Source organism: Chiloscyllium plagiosum, chromosome 2, assembly GCF_004010195.1.
Source record: "Chiloscyllium plagiosum isolate BGI_BamShark_2017 chromosome 2, ASM401019v2, whole genome shotgun sequence".
Taxonomy (NCBI): Eukaryota; Metazoa; Chordata; class Chondrichthyes; order Orectolobiformes; family Hemiscylliidae; genus Chiloscyllium; species Chiloscyllium plagiosum.
The window spans coordinates 36,013,703-36,028,967 of record NC_057711.1 but is presented as its reverse complement, the minus strand read 5'-3'; the positions used below and the strand labels follow the sequence as shown (position 1 = coordinate 36,028,967).

Below are 15,265 nucleotides of genomic sequence, written 5' to 3'. Positions count from 1 at the left end.
TGGGGGGAGGTGGGGAATGTTTTCTGGTGAGTGTTGGATCAGTGCCTGTGGGAGAGGTGGAGTAACCAAAATTGGCAACTTATCACCTGGAGTCACATAGCCAGCCGACTCTCAGACCTGCAGTTCCACCCTGGTCACTCAGCTGAGTCTCCCAGGCTGTCCTATACATATGGGACAAAACACATCCCATAACCTATAGTCAAGATGAGGGATAATTCCTTAAATTATGGGACAGTTGATCGCCTAGTCTCTGCTGCTAAACTTGTTAAGACAGTTCTAGCTGCACCCACTTGCTGAACCATGTGGGCTTTCTGTTCCCATTAACAGGAAACAGGATGGGTCTTCTTAGTTTCTGCCTACAGAAGAATCTTCAGTGAGGTTCTGCCCTGACTTGTCAGGGACCCCTTTTCTCATTATTGTTGCTCTCCCCATCAATTTCTTGCTGAAAATGTGTTGCTGGAAAAGCGCAGCAGGTCAGGCAGCATCCAGGGAACAGGAGAATCGACGTTTCGGGCATAAGCCCTTCTTCAGGCTTATGCCCGAAACGTCGATTCTCCTGTTCCCTGGATGCTGCCTGACCTGCTGCGCTTTTCCAGCAACACATTTTCAGCTCTGATCTCCAGCATCTGCAGTCCTCACTTTCTCCCCATCAATTTCTTGGTCAAACAGAACCTTAGCAATTGTTGTCACCTGCCCTTTGAATAGAGCCTGTCGCTGCTTAAGTCTTACATGTTTTATGTGTCATTCACAGCTAATTGGATGGCAAATGAAATGCAAGGTCTTAAATCCTACTTCCACAATGAAATTTGCAGGGCATCTATGATGTCAACTAAAATGACTGATATGGCCTGGACTGGTAATCCTGCCTTTTGTGTCTCTGGGCCATCACTGATATATAAATTATTGATCTTTATTTGTATATAAACAGTCCCTCAGGATGAAGCCCTAGATAGAACTGCAAAGAGCTCTGGTTGCCATACTACCAGATGGGTGTGGAGGCTTTGGAGTGAATACAGAAACAATTTACCAGGATGTTGCCTGGTTTCGAGGAATTAGCTATGATGACAGATTGGACAAAATTGATTTGTTTTCAATCGAAATTTGGAGTCTGAGAGGCGACCTGATAGAAGTTTACAAAACTGAGGGGCGTAGATAGAATGGATAGTTGGAATATTTTTTCCGGATAGAAATGTCAATTGCTAGGTCTGAGGCAAAAAGGGGTAAACTTAAAGGAGATGTGAGGATCTAGCTTTTTACACAGAGAGTGGTAAGTGCCTGGAATGTGCTGCTAGAGGAGGTGGTAGAAGAAGATACAATGTTTAAGAGGTATCTTGACAAATACGTGAAGAAGCAGGCAACAGAAGGATGTGAACTGCTTAGAGGCAAAAGCTTTTTGGTTTGGAAAGATGTCTTGTGTCAGCAAAGTCTTGATGGGCCAAAAGGGCCTGTTCCTGTGCTGTACTGTTCCTGTGCTGTACTGTTCCTGTGCTGTACTGTTCCTTGTTCATTGTTTTTTGACATAAATGTCAATATTTAGATGCAAGTACATGTATTGTAAGTGAAATGTTCTACAATATGCAGCATATGTGATCTCGCTCCAAATAATTTTAGAAGAATTTTGTAAATTTTTCTACCATCTGATGGCTCTCGCAGAGTGTATATATGATTTGTTGATTAGTCAACAAATATGAGGCAAGCTGAGGGAGCTGGACGTCTAAGATACCATAGTTGGTACAGAGACTGAACCTGTGCTGTTGACTTTATGCACCACACTGCAACCATTTAGCCAACTGAGTCAACCTGCATCCTCCCCTCAACCCCCCAGCACACCCATGAAAATGAAGTGTAGACATCAAATTTTGTCAAGCAAGTATTGTTTTAGATTACTTAACATTCACATCTTGGACTGGTTTTGTTAATTATATTTTCATTAACTTTGGAGCTTTTATCAGGTCTAAAACCTTGGACTAAATCATCAAGACTCGTATTATTATGATGTACACAATAACATTATCACTGTTGTACTAATGTCATCAAGTAGTAGGTAAGCTGCAGAATACCACTTGAACAATTGAACATTTGATCTTAGGTTTGTTATTCAAAATTCTAAACATATAATGTTCAAATATAATTTTCAGGTTTGTAATTTGCAGTGAATGAATGGTTCTATTGAGCATGTTAAGTCAGATGCTTAAAAGTTAATTGCTCAAAGATTTAGTCATTTCATGATGTCCATAGGCTATTTTAAGACACAGTAACTAGTCATTAAGAATTATAAGGGATAAATTGTGTGATGTTCATTTCATTGATAGATATGCTGTTTTGTTTTTAATCCAGTGTGACTGAAAACCATTTAAAGTTTCAATGCAAACACAACAGCAATTAACATAACAAAATAAATTCTAAAAGGAAACATGAAATTAAAACAAAGATCAAGCAATCGACCATAATTTATCCAATTCTTCGCAACATGTAGAATAATCTTTGTCAGCATTTCTGCACGGAAAATAAAATCTCTCATTCAAGTTTACTTCCCAGTTGCCTGTATGGCTTGTTTGCAATGCAGAATGATGCCAACAGCATGGGTTCAATTCCCACACTAACTGAGGTTACTGTGAAGGTCTTTCCTTCTCAACCTCTCCCCTTGCCTGAAGTGTGGTGGTCCTCAGGTTAAACAACCACCAATCATGTCTCTCTAATGAGAGAGACTTTGTGGTCCTCTGGGACTATGGCAATTTGACCGACTGACATATTTCAAACTGGTAAAAAAATCTCATAAATAGGTTTGGCAATAACCTGCCCTGCTAACTTTCAGCTTGAGTTCTGCCAGGGCCACTCAGCTTCTAACTTTAGTACAGCCTGTCCATACATGGACGTGAATTTGTTACATGAAAGCGACTGCCCATGACATCAAGATGCTTGTAGCTGAGTATGGTATCTAGGACACCTAGCAAAACTGAAGTCATGGTGAATAGATGGGGGTTGGGAGTGGGGGTGCTGGTGGCTGGAAGGAATTTCTTTGTTGTAATAGGTATGACTCCAATCAAAAGGAGAAGGTTGTGGTTTTGGAGGCCATTTGATATCAGGTACATATTCTTACATGATTACTGCAGAACTATTGGTTTTGTAATTATAATAATTGACTTTTGATTGAATGACCTAACTATTTCATTTATTGGCATGCGGCTTTGTGTGATCTTTGAATGACTGATCCATGCTGATGTATAAATCAACTCTCCATAGGATTGATTCAACTCTGTCCAATTCATAGCTCTACCCTTTAAGGAAGAACATCCATTGTTTGTTAGAAGTGGGTCGAGGACAGGAGCAAAATAGAAAACTTGGTGAAAATTTATTTCTGGACTTTTGTATGTCTCTTAAGAGCTGGCCACAGAACAGCATTAGTGAAATCATTGAGACAGCATGTCCAATTGTCCGTTCTGCTATCAGATGGGTGTAGATTAGGGATTCCATAACTGTGGGTTTTGTTGGCAGTCAAAATTTTGGGAGTTGTGAACTGCGATGCAATAATGGCTACTGTGGAATTCTGGCCAAGTGTCAACAGCAGCGGGGCCCACTTAAATCTTGCAGTTTTTTGAAATAGTAGGCATAGCATAATTGCCTGATCTTGTAGGCTTTAATCCACTCCTAAAAGATCAAATGGCAACATAAGGGTGTTTACTTAAAATCCCAGTGTATTTAACGTTTCTATCCCCCCACTGTTACAGATCTCTGATGCCACCTACAGCCACTGGTTTCACAGGCATTTGCTTCCCTTTCCATTCCCCTCAAAACACAACTCCTGCCCCTGCCACACATTTGGAGTGTCAGCAAATTTCAAGCACCAAAATGGAGTCACAATGGGGGAAAAATATTGGGAAGCACTAGAATAGAGAGAAAAGTCAAATAAATATTTGACACCGTAATTAATGATAGTTAAGTTGAAATTTCAGAAATAATTAATTTTCTGCAGAGATCCTCAGGTATTTAAAGATTGGTTCTGCCAGATAACCTGGATTCACCAGTACTTACTACTGGTGAAGCATTTCTTAATTAATTTGTTTGTTTGACAAGCTGATACCTTTGTCTCCCAATTACATATGGCAGCTGAGAAATCTGTAGTTTAAGATAAACTGGTTTGTAAACATCCCTGCCTCACCCTCTATTCTTTTTTTAAAAACTCCTTAGGGTGTACATAATTATATGAACTAAACTAGCAGGCCTGTCCCAGTGTCTAGTCATGTCTTGTCCCTTGGAGATTTTTGAGAACTGTGTAGGTTGGATGTGCTCGCTGGCATTCTCTTTATTTGCTTGAGACTAAACTGGCTTCTATTTTAATTCTCAATCTAAATAACAATACATTAGGAATTCTCTGTTTGAGATTATTTCAGTTTCAATTAAAAGAAATGTAGGAAATTTTGCAAGAGAGGTTGTGTAAAACCTGCCTAATGTCTTTGATGAAACCTTCCCTGTCAATATGATAATCTCTACATTGTTCCATAAATAAAAATTAATGGACAATCCTGTAGGAATGTGAACGATTTGACAGACCTTGGGTCTGTTCCACATAATGGGCAAATTATAGGGTACACTGTGGCAAAAGAGAGGTCAATAAACCCTTTAATGGAGACAACTGAAACTGAATACCTTTATTTAGACCAGAATTGGTTAACTTCAACAAAGAGAGAGGACATTCTGTCCCACATAATGAGAGAAAATAATAAAAGGAAAGAGCCATTCTAAGTGTTTTGCTTCGACTGAGGTGGGGTGGGTGGGGTCTCGTGTGGTCAGAACGACAATAGGAAGGATGTGGAAGCTTTGGAAAGGGTTCAGAGGAGATGTATCAGGACGTTGCCTGGTTTGGAGGGTCAGTTTTACGAGGAAAGGCTGAGGGACTTTAGGCTGTTTTTCTTAGAGAAGAAGAAGGTTGAGAGGTGAATTAATTGAGATGTAAAAGATAATCAAAGGGTTAGATAGGTTGGACAGTGAGAGCCTTTTTCGTTGGATGGCATTGGCTAGCACAAGGGGGACATAATTTTAAATTGAGGGATGATAGATATAGGACAGATGTCAGAGGTAGTTTCTTTCCTCAGAGTAGTAGAGGTGTGGAATGCACTGCCTGCAACTGTAGTAGACTTGCCAACTTTAAATTGTCATTGGATAGACATATGGAAGAGAATGGAATAGTGTATGTTAGATGGGCTTCAGATTGGTTTCACAGGTCGGTGCAACATCGAAGGCTGAAGGGCCTGTACTGCGCTGTAATGTTCTATGTTCTATGACCTAAGAGCTCCCTTAATCTCTAATTATAGGATAGGAACAAAGTCAGTATGAGGAACAGTGTTACAACTCAACAGTATCTCCTTAGTTACAAGCAGAAAATAAGAATATAACAAAATCCTAAAGTATATCAATTTTTCCTCACAGTTTCATCTGATGGATTTTATGTACTTGTGAATAAAAATATGAATCCAGTGCAGGTCCTTTTCAGTTTTCTATAAGGCAATCTGAAATATTGATTAAATATGTTCCCACAAAGAGTCTATAGGGTGTACCTTCTGCCTCCATGTAAGCCAAGATTGATATCTTAAGTGTAAACTTTTCATCAAAACTGAACTGTGCTACACTCTACAATCCAACCTACAGTGACACACCAGGACAAGAACACTGTGTTCATACTTTCCTCCCTGTCAGTAGTCATGATGCACTCCTTAAGGGCTTTTGCCCAAACATGGATTTTCCTGCTCCTTGGATGCTGTCTGACCTGCTGTACGTTTCCAGCACCACTCTAACCTTGACTCATGATGCACTCATCCTACCCTTGTCACTTGCATCAGCCATCTTTGACCCACCACGTAGAACATAGAAACATCCAAATCATGATAAAATAGATCATTCCGCCTCTCAAGCCTGCTTCACAATTCAATACTATCATGGCTGATCTGAACCAGAGACTGGCTGATGGATGCCAAGGGTACGCTTCTCATACCTAGCTAAAGACTCTCCAAATACTTAGTTCTTTGCTGCATTCTCTGCAATCTCACTTTCAGACGTTGCCACCAGGCCTTTAGCAACCACCTCAGATGGAGGAGCATCCATTGCACATTCACTATGGACAGTTCTGGTTCTGCCAAAATCACTTTCTCACATGATAGTTGCTCCATAATATCCATTGGTCATGGACCTTTTACACAGCGCTCTTGACAAAAATTCTGAAATAAAATAAACCATTCACAAAAGATTTATCAACACTTTCAGTAAACCATATAAAACTACTTGTGCATTCCCTTACTACTTATCTTTGGCTGTCCTAGTGTTTCTATATAGGAACATCTAGTTTTTCTTCAGATTGTACAACTCTTTCGCCTTACCCATGTTGGTGCCGTATTGCTGATAGAAGGCTACTGATTTCTACTGTGGGACACTGCAAATGACCTTGAAGGAAGACAAGAAGAAGTACTCGGCTTTAATTTCCTTGTTTCAGACAGCACCACCTTGGCAGGGGAGGTTGCAGGCTCATCTGGGGAGCTGAGAATGCATAAATGTGATGGACTAGCAATGGTTGAAGCATGATTGCTGTCTTCTTGAGAGAGTATAGTAGGTTAATGTACTGTATCATTGCCATTCTCCTGGGGTGGCACTCCTAATAATCTACTGGAGAATAGACTGTTGTGAGAACCTGAGGGCTCTTTGAGCACTGGAATCAGCACCCATTGTGGCAGGAACCTGAAGCTGCACAATATTAAACTGGGCACCCGTGGCAATAAACAGAAGTTTGTATTGCTTTGAACCTTCTTTATTCATCAGGACTTGGAGGTGCCTGTGTTGGACTGGGGTGGACAAAGTTTAAAAATCACACAACACCAGATAACAGGTGGGGGAAGCTCTGTTCCTTCATCATGTGATACATCAAGGCAACCACCTGATAAAGGCGAGGCGCTCCGAAAATTAGTGCTTCCAAATAAACCTGTTGGACTATAATCTGGTGTTGTGTGATTTGTAACTTTGTACACCCCAGTCCAACACTGGCATCTTCAAATCATATCCTCACTCTAATTGCTTCGGCCCTACCAGGGCCTATGTCTGGCAGTTATCCATGATGGTCAACACTATTACCTCCATTGGTGTTCTAAGACATACAAGTATATTTGTTTGTGACCAGTTCTTTGCTGTAGCCTAGTGTTATTTGCTACCTTCTCCACGAAAGAGGGAAGTGTGCGATGATATAGCCTGAAATATATTTATGTGGAAGTTGGAGAAAGTGAGGACTGCAGATGCTGGGGATCAGAGTCGAAAAGAGTGGCACTGGAAAAGCATAGCATCCAAGGAGCAGGAGAGTCGATGTTTCAGGTATAAGCCCTTCAACAGGAATGTGGTAGTTGGTTGCAATGCTGCCAGTGTTGTTGGTAAGTGGCTTGCAAACACGCTGTATGTATGTAGGTGAGATAAAGCATCCAAATTTTAGTATTAGCAGGATATGCTATTTCAAAATGAGTTTGTTGACCTTGACAACTTTTACAACATTATTAAACTTCCTCTCGCACTGTTTCCGCATTTTTAGAGTGATACTCCTGACATTAACCTCCTCCATTTTGTATTCCTAGTAGACAATGCCTGGTAAGATCAAACCTTTTATAAACAACACCTCGGAGGTAGCAGAAGGGAGGTTGGTTTCACATAAACTAAGCCACAATTGTAATTGAAATCATATAGATTTCTGTTGCTAGTTCTACTCAACAATTTGGGAAAAAAATATTAAAGAAGTAGATAACCTTCTTTTCCAAACTGTAGTCTCTTGTGTCAATTCTGAGCTGTTCAGAACTGTCAGAAAAGAAAATGTAGCTTGCACTAGTGTAGCCACTTTAATCGCTAAATCTGTGATGCTTAAGGAAATTTGTATTAATCCTAACAACAATATGTTTCAGATCTCTGTTTCCTCTGTTTAGTGTTGATTAATTGTGAGGTTTTGAAAGTTAATCTTATTGACCTGAATCTCATTGGGACAATCCTGAAACAGAACCCAGAAGTGAAGTTATTGCAGTATCATTTGACTTCTAATCATTGTTCAGCAGCACAGAATGATGAATTACAGCATTGACTTATACATATTGTGATATAATTGTTTTGTCAAACATACAAGTTTTATTGCAACCAATTACCAATGTGGGGGGCCTGCAGAAAGAAAATCAAATAATCTGGAACAGCAATTTTGGAAGACTATTTTCCTTTCATGTGCAAGTCTGTTTGATGAGTCTAATTACAATTTGGAGGTCACTAGCATGGTGTGCAAAGAGGCTCTAATTAAAATTTGCGTTTCCATAAGTTATTTCTTGTTGTTCTTTGCAAAATTACAAGTAAATATTTTTTAAAACAATACTGAATGTACTTATATTACAAGGCAGTACAACTCAACACAAAATATGTAGGCACATTATCATAATTCATCTGATCACATTACGGAACCCACACTTGATCAAGCTAAGGTCTCTGCTTCTGTTTTAGACTTTTAAGCTTCTTATTCACAGTGGTGTCTTTATATACAAGAGACAAAGTGTTCAAACGTGACTGGTGTGGAATGATATTAGAGTGTTACATGGGACTGTGAGATAAGGACATTGCTGTGTCTTGTCCTTGCAAGGATGATCTGGAGATAAGAAGGGCTTCAGGTAAACTATTAGTTTCTCTGCTGCGCTGAAAGAGAAAGTCCAGATCTAGGAACCCCTCCTCCATTAAATCATCAGCAGTGGTGGCATCTTCCTTCCCAGTTGGTCTGTCATCAAAAAACAGATGTAGACCTAACATCCTGAGGGTGGTTGCTTTTCTGTCTGGCACACTTGTGTTTCGATTCCTGATGAAGGGCATTTGCCCGAAACATTGATTTCGCTGCTCCTTGGATGCTGCCTGAACTGCTGTGCTCTTCCAGCACCACTAATCCAGAATCCCATTTCACAACATGTAGCCTATCCAAGCAAAGTAAGTGGAGGGTTCAGAAGATTCATCTGTTGTTCAACAAGTGCAGTATCATTGAGGAAGTGTAGATTGTGGTTGTTTGCTGCTGATGAATAAAGAAGGTTCAAGGCAATACAAACTTCTCCATTCAGTAAAGCATACTGTTCATTAGAAGTGAGAAACAAAATATTTTAAGCCCTAGTCAATTACAACTAAGACTGTTTGCACTCGCTCCCTTAACTTTCATTGAACTAATTCTACATCTTGCAGTCGGACCTTAGAGAAGTAAGGAGATCTTGGAAAAGAACAGAACTCCATTCCCTGTATCTAATTTAAAGTGAGTCCTCTCGCTGTTAAACAAACATCTGAATACCAGAAAACATCTTGAAGTTTTTTTAACTTTGCCCAGAATAACAATTCCTTTTGGCTGTTCACTTGCATTTACTTCCTGGGCAGAATTATATTGTTGTGATTTATTTATGCCATTTCGTTCCACTGCTGAACTGTTCTGCTGTGCCTGCAGACAATTCAGAAATGATTCTTTTTATTGCAGATGGTTTCTCACTGCATTAATGGCTGTGCAGATTTCCTCCATTGTGGATGCTTCGCAGTGAACAATGAATAAGGAGAATGATGGTGACTAAGCCTTCATCCTTGTTCTTCCAATTTCCAGGTGGCCTAGCTGGCTTGCAGTTCACAAATCTGACAGACTCAGCCATGGGTTTTCATGGAAATTCTCTCTTTCCCCGGATATTTTCTGTTTATGTATTTCAACATGCCAGGTTATTTGAATAGCCTGAGCAACATGAAAGCCTACCTGATCAGGTGGAGTCTCATTCAGAACACCAACTATTATAAAATCTCCGATTAACTTGTTTTAACGGGTTCTGTAGTCACAGTCACCTCAAATGAATGAAGGAATCCATACTTCCTATTGGTTTTTAATTGTACCTATTAAACTGTGTGTGGTTGGTAACTGTACCTTACATCTGAGCCTAAAATAGGTGTTGCGTGCCTTAATAAAAATGTTGTATTTTGTCATTTGTTGCTGTATTATGAATTTGGCAAGAATTACATCAGGAATTTTATTGATTGCCGATGAAAGCATGTTAACCTGGTATTTGATTGCTTTTGAACTTTAATCATGCTTGACATCTAACCTTCCTTGCTTTCCCCTTCTACCTGCTCTTCCCCAGCATCTTCTACAGCACAAAACCCATCATATTTCCAACTCCTCATTTTCGAAGAAGAGCCATAGCGATTCAAAACATTAGCTTGGTTTCTCTCTTCAGATGCTGCCAGGTCTGCTGAGTTTCTCCAGCACTTTGTTTTGTTTAATTCTCCAGCATCTGCAGTATTTCACTTTTCTTGATATGCTCTTTATCAAGTTTATAAAAGGTCTGAAATGGTATCAGGTAAATGTTTAGTGCCACCATATTCCCTGAGTGGTCAGGTCTGGCTCAGTCTCATAGTCCAAAAGCTCAGGGAGGGACTAATTCATCTTTCTAGGCATACTTATGTCCTACTGTTGAGCAAGTGAAGAACTCATTCATTTGTGTCAGTTTTGTTGCCTTCTGCAGCCAGTCCACAACTGCTGCCATCATGTTGTAAGGTCATATTGAGGCTATATGCGAGAGATGAGTATGCCTTCATATAGTGAACAGGAACCTCCTATTAATAATGTACACTATATGCAGAATTAAGAGAGACATTTCCAGAACCATTCTGGCTTGGTTCCAGTTCCAAGTGTGTCTGATATCATCAGGCACACTAATGATAAATCCCATTCATTAGCATAATGCAACTTGACCATTTTCTTGGTACTGAATCCATTTGCTTTTTTTTGGTTGTCACAGAGTGCAAACATTCTTCACAAGAAATCGTCAAGAAGTCAAAATCAGGTTCATCTACCTTCTTGGCTGCAGCAAGACTTTCTTCCATGCTGAGCGGCAGAGAAGAAGTTTATGTCAATTCTATGGTTGTAGATCAGGTAAGAGCTGCAAAACTGCTTTGGTCTATTTTCAACCTATTGCTAAGTAATTTAAATAAACTAAATGATCATCCTTTTTTATGTTACTCCTTAACATTTTAATGTAATTTTATTTTATTTTTAACTGAAGTCAATGTAGTGAAGTAATTATAAAGTAGCTAAAATAAAACAAGGAACTCTTATTATTTATTTGTGGGATGAGGGCATTCCTGCCTAAGCCAGCATTTATTGCCCATCCTTAATTGCCCAGAGGGCAAAGGGCAATAAGAGTCAACCACATTGTTGTGGATCTGGAGTTACATGTAGGCCAGACAAATTAGGGACATTAGTGAACTGGATGGGTTTTTTTAACAAACGACAATAGATGCACGGTCATCATGAGACTCTTAAATCTGGATTTTTATTGAATTAAAATTCCACCATCTGCTGTGGTGGGATTTGAACCTGTGTCCCCAGAACATTACTTGGGTCTCTGGGTTAATAGCTATGCTTTAATGCCACTAGGTCATTGCCTCCCCTAAACTGCAGATGCTGCAGATCTGAAACAAAAAATAGAAATTGCTGGAGAAAATCCACAGATCTGCAACATCTGTGGGAAGAAAGCAGGGCTAACTTTTCGAGCCCAATGTTTCTTCATCAGAATTATGAAACAGCTCCCTGATACACCTGGTTCTGCAATTGCAATTCTTGCTGTGAAATACACAGAATTACATGAAGGGGACATAAAGTGCCACACAATATACTTGTGGGCAACTTTAGAGCTCATGGAAGAAAAGGGACAGTATTAGCATGAATATAAAGTTGGTTGACTGATAGAAACTGGAGTTTAATGGTTAATGGATTGTTTTTTGGCTGGATGGCTAAGGTTTGTAATGGGATTTCCCAGGGTTAGTGCTAGACACTTGTTTTTCCTAATATAAGTCAATGATCTGGCCCTTGGAGCACAAGCACAATTTCAAAATTTGTGTACAGTACAAAGCATGGAGACATTATAAACTGTGAGGAGGGTAGCATGAAACATCAAAAGGATGTAGGTAGGCTGATAGTAGAATGGTAGGTGAAGATCAATTTAGAAAAATGTGAAATAACACATTTTGGTAGCAGCCACCTTCAAAAAACAACACATCATGAATTGTAAAGGGAATACCGGGCCAGAGGGTGTATTGAAAGGTATATGATTTTTCAAGCCAGTGGCATATGGGTGTTGGTTACTTTTGTGAAGATTGAAAAAGCAATAAGCTTATAAAGACCTCTGGAACCTTGAACTAATGTAGTATGTATCATAGGGCAAGTGGCTATAAAGCCCCTGCAGTGTTCATAGAAGATTATTCATACTGTCAGGTTGATGACAGGAGACTAAACATTGAAAGCTTGATTTTAGTTTAGAATAATGAAAGGTTGATTTTAGCTTAGAAAACTCAAAAACTGAAAGCTGTTAGGACAGTTTTGAAGGACATTTCACAGGATCAGAAGCAAGTATAGTTTTTCTCCTAGAAAGGAGTACAGGATAGTTTGTTTAGCTTATGAAACTTGTAGAAAAGTGTTTGGTTAGAAATTGACGGTGTATTAAGAGATTGAGAAAATCTAAGATTTCAGATTTGTGAATATTAATGTAAGATCTAACTCTTCACAGGATAGAACTGTGGAGAAGCAGTTAAATCAAACTTAAAGATTTGATGTAGACAGATATTTTCTCTGGATATGAATTGATATAAACTGATGGTATTGGGGAATTGATGAGAGTATTTTTATTGTGTGTTTTTAGAAAACACATATGTTTTTAACGCATATGTTTATGTAGCTATTTCACTTAATGATTTGTCTATAATGGTCCTGCCACATGCATTATCTCAAAATGAGAGCCTGTTGTGACATTAACCCATTCTATAATGCTTTCCGACTGATTGGAATATGGAGGGTCAGAAAATACAAATATATTTCAGCAATATGAAGATATCACTGGCATGCAGGGAGCAGTAAACACATTTTTCCCTGTAAGGGACAAATCAGTTAAAATTAGGAAGGACTTTAATATGATTGGCAAGTGGAGATTTTCTGTGTTTGGGGAGTTAGTAAAAAAAGGACATTAATTGAAAACTATCATTGGAATCGAGGAATGATTTCTTTAGCCAGAAAGTTATTGGAGCATAGATAATTTTGCAGTAGGGAGAGACAATTGTGTCTTATACAGAGAAAATGGATAAGTATTTGAAGTGGAGAGAATTTTTTTGCAGTGCTGAGGCAATGGAATTACTTTTGGATTGCTTTAGTAGATTGCAGGCTCAGTCAGTGGGCTAAATTTTGGTTGTATCCAAAATTGTTTTACATACACAATACAATCTTGTGAAAGAACTTGGGATGATCCGTGGTCAAGTATGTAATTTAAAATTGTGAACATTTCTTATGGTTTTCTGCCTGAACCAAATGGCACTTGAAGCCTTTTCAGGAGCTCCTTAAGATTAACAAGGGATGACCATAGAATAATTACATACATTTGAAACAAAACACTTTCAGCAACTAAAGTTTTGATTGACTTGCAGTATACCATACCTTCAGCCTTTTTATTTATTGCAGTTAAGTAAATATTTTTTTTTTCTTAGGTTAATGAAGGCAGTCTAAACTATAATAGTAGCAATGTTACCATCGCAAGTACCAGTACTACTAACACACTGCATGAGAAGTCATCAGAGGACCAACATTGCCATGCTTATGATGTCCCTCAGTCTATGGAGTCCAATATACCTGCATCATTAGAAGACAATATACTTAGGAAGCATTCAAGTGACTGGCTTGAGGACCATATAGACACCACAGTTCTGAAGGACGATCGGAATGATTTTGCAGAACAAGTTTCTGATTTATCTTCACCTGATCATATTTTATGCCAATCATCATTACTATCTGAGCAGCATGATTCTGTCAAGGCAGAAAGTCCTTCCACAAGCATCATCTGTAAGCAAAGGTAAACTTGATTGCAACTAGTTCTAAAATTTGATTGGTCCAAAGTAAGTTTCAAAAGTGCAGATAACTGCTGATGGAATGCTGTTGGATTCTGTTGTTATTTGTGTATTTTGGCATATTTGTATCTCAAGGAAAATGGTAATGAGAAGAAATGATAAAAAGAGCAATTATATAACAATGGTATTTGTATACAGCAGAGTTATAAAAACCGTTCAGTAACCTTTCACTGTCTTTGCCTCAATGCCATTGATTTCTACTTGTTTGTTCTCTATAATTATTTCTCTGCCTGTATTATTTTTATACGAATAGTTTTAAATAGAACTACTTTCTATCATAATTTAAAAGTCACACAACACTGGGTTATAGTCCGACAGGAGACCTGGAGACACTAGTCCTGTTGGACTATAATCTGGTGTTGTGTGATTTTTAACTTTGTCCACCCCAGTCCACATCGGCACCTCCAAATTATTCTGTCATAAGAATTTTTTTAGTTTAATGTCATATGGGGGCATTTGTGTTCAAATGGGTTTTTCTACTCCCACTTGATGGTAAGATGTTCTGAATCACATTTCAGTCATTAGGTAGAATAGGTAGGATAGGGAGTGAAGTAAAACAATAAGGATATTGAAGCAGACAAGAAGATAAGCAGATTGTGTGTTTGATCAAAGGATAATAAAGTAACAGACAGATAAGTCTTTGTAAAATTAATTTGTAAGAAGATGTTATGCCAATTCAAAGGGCATGACAGGATGTGCTGGATCTTAGGGGGGAGTTTTAGCTGCTAATCCCCCACCATTACAGATTTTACAGTTGAGTATTCCACATTTGGGGATGTCACAGGTGTCAGCCCACCCGAAGTGTAATTGGCTTATCTGGTTCTGGGAGAATCACCTTCATGATCATGGTCACTCCTCTGAAAAGTGGATAGATTAATTTTGGGAAACTGCTTGTTAATTTAGTTTCCCATCCACCCGTGGTAATATGAGATCATGACAATTTAAGTTACCAGTGTTCATTAACATATATTTAGTCCACATTTCCTAGTGAACTGTGGGAATTAGGTAGAAACCAGATGCCAGTATCCAGAGATTAAGCCAGTCTGTTTTTACTTGTATGGATTCTGATGACAGAGGAAGGAGTATGTGGAGGAGTAATGATGGGGAATGTGTGGGGATTGAGGCTGCTCTTATTGTAGTGAAGGTGGAGAGTGCAAAGAAAGCCCAGGGCAGTGAAGACCTGGCTCATCCTTTTCGGGCCTTGGAGATCACACCACGTGTACCTTGTCAACTCGTAAAGGAAGCTAAGAAATTATTTGGAGATCTTTCTATTTTTACAGCTTCTCCCCTAACTTCACTGACTTCTCGA

The 15,265-nt window shown here is 39.0% G+C and overlaps 1 protein-coding gene and 1 non-coding gene across 2 annotated transcripts in view; one reads left to right on the top strand and one right to left on the bottom strand.

Moving 5' to 3' along the window:
- arhgef28a (Rho guanine nucleotide exchange factor (GEF) 28a) overlaps window positions 1-15,265 on the top strand; it is a 479,393-nt gene that overhangs the window by 230,548 nt on the left and 233,580 nt on the right. The window contains exons 11-12 of the mRNA XM_043707577.1: window positions 10,806-10,939; window positions 13,540-13,901. Of these exons, the coding sequence (XP_043563512.1) occupies window positions 10,806-10,939; window positions 13,540-13,901 (496 nt within the window). The remainder of the gene's footprint in view (window positions 1-10,805; window positions 10,940-13,539; window positions 13,902-15,265) is intronic.
- Window positions 14,667-14,828, bottom strand: LOC122539715. The gene has a single exon (XR_006309161.1). It is a non-coding gene; the product is annotated as a U1 spliceosomal RNA (small nuclear RNA).